General features: G+C 28.5%; 1 protein-coding gene across 1 annotated transcript; it reads left to right on the top strand.

The window, feature by feature from the left end:
* The first annotated feature begins 1,381 nt into the window (after window positions 1-1,381).
* LOC129896963 (cytochrome P450 90D2) lies at window positions 1,382-5,904 on the top strand. Its single transcript, XM_055972967.1, has 8 exons — window positions 1,382-1,620; window positions 2,327-2,651; window positions 3,236-3,385; window positions 3,755-4,003; window positions 4,880-4,969; window positions 5,066-5,251; window positions 5,332-5,453; window positions 5,655-5,904. Exons 1-8 carry the CDS (start codon window positions 1,382-1,384, stop codon window positions 5,749-5,751), a joined length of 1,458 nt encoding a protein of 485 aa, XP_055828942.1. The 3' UTR covers window positions 5,752-5,904.
* The last annotated feature ends 2,411 nt before the right edge of the window (window positions 5,905-8,315 follow it).

Here is an 8,315-nt window from a genome sequence, read left to right on the forward strand (position 1 = left end):
ACTAGCTGATTCTTTTAAACATTTTTTAGTGTATAATTGTAGCATTGTAGGATCTATTCTAGGTTAACTTTTTTCTTTTGTTTTTTCTCAATACAATCATATGCCTAGACTCTTTTAATGATCAATATTGCATGTTGGTGGGTCATTAGAGTCCAAATTAAAGATGTCTACACATAATCAAGATAGATGCTACTCATGATTTACCTAGAGATTGATCACTTTGGGAGAATTCTTAGAAAATAGCTATAAGAGAGCCAGCGGCGGAGATTTAAAATGTAAAGAGGATTCGAATAGATTCCTTGTGTTCCTAATGTGTCGAGCAAAAATAGTATAGTATATAATATTTGCCCTATTATCAATGGATGACGTTAAAAATTTAATCGTAAAAATAATAATTGATGTACTTATATCAATTTTTTGCATATTTTTATAATTAAAGTAGCGGTTTGAAAAAGAGAAAGGAGACTCCTTCAAAAACAAAGGAAACTAACTGTCGGATCACTCGTATATGTTCAAGTAGAATAGAAGATTCAATCCACTCTTTTTTGTTTTAAAAAGTTTAAATAAGTGTTTGTAGATAATCCATAGCTAATGTGTCTCCGCAATAGAATATGTGTATGAGTAAAAATAGCAGCTAGACTACTGATCACTTTAATTTTTTTGGCCTGATAGTGTCCTAACCATCGAGGTTAAATCAGGACCTAAAAAAATTGAGTAAAAAAAATATATAGATTAATAAATCCCTTATGGATTCGAAATTTCATTTGTAAAAATTGAAATTTCATGACATCGATATATTATAAAAAGAAAACGGAGAGAGTAATTCGTAAATGGAGAAGTAGTAATTAGTTAGCTAGCAGACAAACAAGCTGCAGCAACAACCTCAACTAATTTTGAAAAATATAACATCAATAGTAGAAAATATGAAATTAACTATCAAATTTATCAGTAATTCCTAGTTAATTCATCGCTAAATATCTTTTAGTTAATTGAATTTTTTAAATAATTCATCGATATTCCATAGATAAATGGAATTATCATGAGATTTTTATTATTTAGCTATAAAATTTGTCCGTTACTAATTTCTTATTTTATTATAGGGAATATGGTTTAATATAATTAATGTAGGCCATATTATATTTGTGTGATGAATCATGACTCATCCGACTAAATTAAAGTTTCTTAACTCAAGTACCCAATTCCAATTATTATACAAGATTCTTAAACTAAAAAAAAAGTCTTTGTGCTTTAATTACTCCCCCTCCCACCCCCAAACACAAATAATAACAAAAGCGTTACAAACACAACTCAAAAACCATTTTTTTGTCAAACTTAAACATATTCTCTAGTTTTGCCAAGAAAAAGAAATCCCAAGAAGATGATGTATAGTTATAGTGTTTGGAGTTTGTTAGCAATTACAGTATTATCTATGATAATTTTTCATAGGAAATTATTTATGATCATCAGCCGTAGAGTGAAACGATACAGAAAATCAAACATGACGATTTCACTACTTCCTTTGGGAAATCTTGGATGGCCTTACATTGGAGAAACCTTAGAGTACATTTCTTCTGCTTACACTCATTCTCCTGAATCATTTATGGACAAACGTCGCTACATGTAAGTCCTTTTAGAATTACCTATATATCAACTTTGTCGCTAAATTACTCGTACCTTACAATTTTTTTTTATAAGATAGGTTGCTATATAAGAGATTAGGAATGAATTTCAATTTTTTTTTGTTTGTCCGTCCCTAATTTCTTCAATTTTAGTAATTTTTCAAAGTATAGTTTTTATGAGAAAGCTAATTTTTAGTGCTTGATACGACAAAAGTCAAAAATATTTATATGCTCTCTCACTTATGAATGAAATTTATTGTTTTATAATTATCTGCTCTTATTAACACTTAGTTAAACCTTATTATCTTTAATGTCTACTTTTTTCTCAAAAAATATTTCCATCACTAGTCGGACTATTGAGACTATACTGGAAATGTTATTGACTGGAATTGGTGACAATATCCACTAGGATTTTGATGATTTTTTTTGAAAAAGAAAAAAGAAGAAGAGAATAGATCATCAGCAAAAAAACGTTCTTCTATGAATACTTGTGTCAGAAATTACTCGAATCAGTTTGCCATTTTCAATTTAATCAAATTTAAATAGACAAATATCAAAAAATTTATATTTTCCGTGAAAATAACTTTTGTCGTGCTTCGATTTATGATCATTATCTTTCAAATTAATTTTCTCTATTAATGAATCGTAATAATATGTTGTGTTAATTAAATTACTAAGTAATATTATGTATTTTTGGCTATTTGAAGGTATGGAAAGGTGTTCAAGTCACATATATTTGGAAGTCCAACCATAATTTCAACAGATGCAGAAGTTAATCGAAGTATTCTTCAAAGTGATGCAAAGACTTTTGTGCCCTTTTATCCAAAATCTCTAACTGAGTTAATGGGAAAATCCTCCATTTTGCTAATTAATGGAAGTTTACAAAGAAGAATCCATGGCCTAATTGGATCTTTCTTCAAATCTCCTCATGTTAAAGCTCGAATTACAAATGACATGCAGAAATATGTACAACAATCTATGGCTAACTGGCAAGAAAATTCTCCAGTCTACATCCAACAACAAGCCAAAAATGTTTGTTTCACTTTCCCCTCTCTTCTCCACGCTATCAGAAAATTGCTAATTTTCGATGAACTTTAGTCTGAGTTTTGCTCGTTTTGGATGGATTTATTTTCGTCAGGAATTAGCAATTTTTTGATAGTGATATTTACTTGTTTATTTTTAAATCAACATTTTATATATATTTCGTATAAATTTAACTTACATGTGCTGAAATTGTTAAAGTAGTTTTACACTACTGTTAACAGGTACTCTTTCATGTTAATAATTGAGTTTCGTTTTTTATGAACAATTACATGTAGTTATAACATGATATATAAATATTATATCACATGTTGTTGTATGTGTTTTGAACATGATATGGTTAGTTTTGTTTTTTGAAAAAAGTAATTTGTTGTACAAAGCCTTTCCTATAGTTAAAGTTAATAATTATGACCTCAATCGTGGGGTTTACGCTAAAACTTGATGAATTATGTTCTTAGTTAAAGTGGTGTCATTTGTTATAATTATGTTTGGGATATTTAAACGTGTCAAATTTCAACATCGTTAATTTAATTCCTTTTTCCTTTTATTTTTTTTACTGGTACATACACATTCAGATTGCTTTCCAAGTACTAGTCAAAGCATTGATTGGTATAGATGGAGGTGAAAAATTGGATCTTTTAAAGATCCAATTTCAAGAATTCATTGCTGGTCTTATGTCTTTGCCAATAAATTTCCCTGGAACTAGACTTTACCGCTCTTTACAGGCAAGTTGTTCTTTCTTTGACGTAATTTCTTTTATTAATTATACTTTGGAAAAGAAACGAATTAAGATCCTGAATGGACTTATTTTAAGCAGCTTATAAGTTGAAAAAAAATAAGTTGGTGAAACCCAATTTATTTTTTTTGACTTATAAACTGTTTTCGACTTATAAATTGCTAAAAAAAAGTCTATCCAAACAAACCAATTATTTATTGGGGTTTATTTTAATCACAAAATGACTTTAAGTTGGTCATCCAAACACTAAAAAAAACTGAAAACAACTTATAAGCAACTTATAAGTCAATTCAAACGGGCTCTAAATTAAATGATTTTGTATTTCTCAATCTTTCTAACTAGCCAACTATTTGTACAGGCGAAAAAGAGAATGGTGAAATTGATACAGAATATTATACAAGAAAAGAGGGAGAAGAACATTATGTCAACAGTAAATGAAGATGTAGCTGATGTTTTGCTAAATGATACAAGTAGAGAACTAACAGATGAACTAATATCTGATAATATGATTGATTTGATGATACCTGGTGAAGATTCTGTTCCTGTTCTAATAACTCTTGCTGTTAAATACCTTTCTGATTCTCCTCTTGCTCTCCAACAATTAACGGTATGTATTTTTCTTACTATGTTCTATCTTTCGGGGTTGAATTTAGTCTCATAACAGTGGGATGGAAAGAAATTAGTCTTTTTATATAATGTTGGACAATTGAACTAGGTGCAAAGGCTTGTACACGCTCCAAATGTTCAATTCATGACGTGGTGTGTGTGTTAAGTCTAACATATTGGTGAGATGAGGAAAAATTGATCTCTGTATATGATTCCGTTCAAGTCAACCTATTTAAAAACTACTTAATCAGTATATAAAAAAAAAGTGAATGAGCTCCGAACTTCTCACTAATTTGTCGCTAGATAGTTCATAGCTAATATTTTTTTTACAAAAAATGATTTGTTGTCAATCCATCTCTAAACAACATTAGCGACCAATTTTGCTTTTTAGCTACAAATTTTATCCAATCGATAATTTTTATTTTTCTGCTTTTTAGTTCTTTCTATTTGTAGTAAATAATTATTTTTCGGTTCAATTTCTACCATGAGTCTCACATATCAGTGAGATGAGGAGAAAATGATCTTTATATGTGATATTTTTGATCCGTTCAATTCAACCTATTTAAAACTTACTTATTGCCTTAATTAATAATATTTTGTAATACTAAAGTACTACTAGTAATGATTAATGAGAACGACTCATACTTGATACAGTCACTATAAAAAAAAATTAGAATTAGCTACAAAATTTAATCACTAATTTATTGCCAGATAGTTCGTAGCTAATAATTTATTTATTTTATAATTTGTTGTCAATTCATTACTAAACAAGATTTAGCGATCAATTTGTTGTTTAACTATATAATTTGTCTATCGCTAATTTCTAAGTTATTTCCACTTATAGTAAATAATTATTTTTCCTGATGGTACTTTATAGGAGGAGAACCTGACACTAAAGAGGCAGAAAGAGAAGCAAGGAGAAACACTAGTATGGAGCGACTATTTATCATTACCATTTACACAAAATGTAAGTTATTTGATTATATTTCAATTTCATTATCAAACATGTTTATTTTGGCATCTATAAATAACTTGAATTAGTAATTAATTACTCTTTTTATAGGTGATATCAGAGACATTAAGGCTGGGAAACATAATAATAGGGGTAATGAGGAAAGCAGTGAAAGATGTGGAGATAAAAGGATATTTGATTCCAAAAGGATGGTGTACTTTGGCTTATTTTAGATCAGTTCATCTTGATGATAATCTCAATGACTTCCCTCATCAATTTAATCCTTGGCGTTGGCAAGTAAGCACAAACATTTTTTCTTTAAACACTCATTTAATTATATAATTATTGTGACTTATATTATTTTTATATCGTTACAGAAAAAGGACATAAATAATTGTAACTTCACCCCCTTTGGAGGTGGACAAAGGTTGTGCCCTGGGCTTGACCTTGCTAGGCTGGAAGCTTCTATTTTCCTCCACCACTTTACTACTCAATTTAGGTATGTAATTACTTTAACATGTCATGAAAAAAATTAGGGATAATTACAAGCAAATGTCTATGGTTAATCTATTAGTATGCACAAAATGTATAAAATTATGAATCATATTTTGAAAGTGTTTATAAGTTCAACGGTAAAAATATACCTAAGATTGAATTCATCAAATCAAAAATCTGAATTCGTGTCTGAATATTCGTGCAGATGGGTGGCTAAGGAGGATTCAATTATCAATTTCCCCACTGTAAGAATGAAGAAGGGAATGCCCGTTCTGATTAAAAGAAGAGAGAGCGGTAGCTAGCCATCATGCAACAACATCAACACATATGTTAGAAGAACAATATAAAAGAAAGAGATTAGAAAGAAAAAAAAACAGTTAATTTTGGTACACTCGTGTGGAGGGATAATATTTGAAGTTGACATATTTATCCTCTTTTAATTAAATGAATTTTTAGATCCCTAAAATTTTACTAGGATTTCGTTAGACACTTTCGCTTAATTATTGTGTTTCATTTTCATAGTCTTGTTACTAATTTGTACAAATGCACTAATATTATTCTATAAAATCATATATTATTTGACTCAACATACACGTGCAACGCATGTGCTGAGAAACTAGTTATACTAAAATTATATTCATAAAAAATTATTTTAAAAGACATTTTTCTATAATAAATAAAGAAGAATATTCTCGACAGTAGATATCTATCAATTTAATAAACTTTTTACCTTTATTTTTATATCATTTGAGCGAGATTTTAAAAAGATGACCATCCACTTATTTGAACTTTTTCCACTTCTTTCATACTTATCTTCTTCAATACACAAGATTTAAGACCATCTCATCACTTGAATCTTCCATTATTCATTAGCTTTTACTAAGACTCTGTTAGACTTTTTCACTTAATCGTGTTTTATTTTCATATTCTTATTACAAATTTGTACAAATAAAATAAACACAATAATATCAATACTATTCTACAACATCAAATATTATTTGACACGTGACGATAAATTAGTTATACTATAAAACTATCCATAACAAATTTTGGACTTACTATCGTAGTGTGCCACATACAAGTTCAAGCCCCCTCCCTGCTTTCCCTTATTTTTGCAATATGTCACACAATTTCAAAACTTAACTCTGTAATTAGCTAGTACGTTGCGATTGTTCAACTTTTCAATCTTCTTAAGGTCCAAAAATCCTATTAGTTGTCCTGTTTCATTCCCTTATGATTTTGACAATTTTTTTATTAATTTAACGGAATTCTCCTCTAATTATTATGAATGGAGAATTTAGGATTTTGTTGAAATTTTAATTCTTCCATATGTGGTATAAAAAGGAATCATGATCCTATAAAGTCAAATGTGTTTTTTTTTTTTGAAAAGTGCTTATTGGAGAGAGTTGAATTGTTTGACTAGACTTTCAAGAAAAAAAATAAGAGCTTTACAAAAATTGTGAAATATAGTTTTTTTTTCTCAATAACAATTTTGAAATCTTGACCAAATACAAGTAATTCTGATAATATTGGAAAATGTGTCTTTTCAAGTTGATTAGCTAAATAAAAATTGCTACCCTCCAAAATATTTTCTTTTTAAAGAACTACTCCCTCAGTCTCAGTTTATGTGATACCGTTTGACTTGTCACGATATTTTTAAAAAAAATGAGAAAAGTTTTTGAAACTTGTGATATATAAAACGGAATATTAAAGTTGAATTGATTCTAGTTAAGAAATGTGATATTCTTTTTAGGACAGATTACAAAAAAAAGAGTGTCACATAAATTGGGACAACTGGAATAATAAAAAAACATTTTTCAAAATTAATTATTTTTTTCATCTGCAAACAAATTCTTTTACACCTTAGTTACGGATTGGAAAATAATGTTGTTGTTACACAACTTATGATTTTTGTCTAAAGAATGTTAATTACGTAATGTTAGGATACATAGGCTATCTTTAGATCTTCAAAAATATAATTTCTATATTTTAGGTTAATTAGTCGATTTGACTTTTTTCTTAAAAATTGTTTATATAATGATTATTTAGTAGTAATATTTATTCTTTTTGCTTTGCGAGGTAAAATTAACTAGTATGAGTATAAATTAGAAGCCAATAAGTAAAATCCATAAAATTAATCTTCTTCTTTTTCCATAAAATAAGATTAACACATGAAAAATATGTCCTCGTGCAAGGCCAAGCTAAGTTTGAAGATTGAATTGCATTTTTTCTTAGGGAATGAGTCCATCATTTATGATACCTTATCAAATTACTCTCGTAACCATTCTCTTAGAGGCAAACTCTGCAACAATGTTGCAATTGTTCAACTTTCATATCTTCTTATGGTCTGAAAATTCTATTATCTGTCTTCTTTCATTCCTTTTTGATTCTTTTCCTTTTCAATTTGCCAAATTTTTTAGTTGAAATAAATCTCCTCTAATTCTTACAAATGGAGAATTTAGAATTTTGTTTAAATTTAAATTCTTCCTTCGATTGTTGCATAAAAAGGAATCATGATCTAGGAATAACATTGCATGTGTAACACACAAACATAGGCTAGAAGCTGAAATTTATAATTTGTTTGGCCAAATTTTTGTGAAGTCAAATATCTTCTTTTTGTATTGAAAAGTGATCATTTTAGAGAGTTGGAAACAAACAAATTCCTTCTTTAAAGTTAAGATTGATGAATTGCATCATGAATTTCTGTGTGTTAGGTATATACTGTTATTTTGTGTCCTAATGCTTCTGAAAATATGCTAGCCATCATACAACAACATCAACACATACATTAGAGGAACAATACAAACGAAAGAGATTAGAAAAAAAGATTGTTCATTTTGACGCTGACATATTTATCCTCTTTAAT

Source organism: Solanum dulcamara, chromosome 7 (assembly GCF_947179165.1).
Source record: "Solanum dulcamara chromosome 7, daSolDulc1.2, whole genome shotgun sequence".
Lineage (NCBI taxonomy): Eukaryota > Viridiplantae > Streptophyta > Magnoliopsida > Solanales > Solanaceae > Solanum > Solanum dulcamara.

Coding starts and splice junctions, on each gene's coding strand:
- LOC129896963 (XM_055972967.1), top strand. CDS start 1,382: ATGTATAGTTATAGTGTTTGGAGTTTGTTAGCAATTACAGTATTATCT. Junction 5,252..5,331: donor TTAATCCTTGGCGTTGGCAA/GTAAGCACAAAC, acceptor ATATCGTTACAG/AAAAAGGACATAAATAATTG. Junction 5,454..5,654: donor CACTTTACTACTCAATTTAG/GTATGTAATTAC, acceptor ATATTCGTGCAG/ATGGGTGGCTAAGGAGGATT.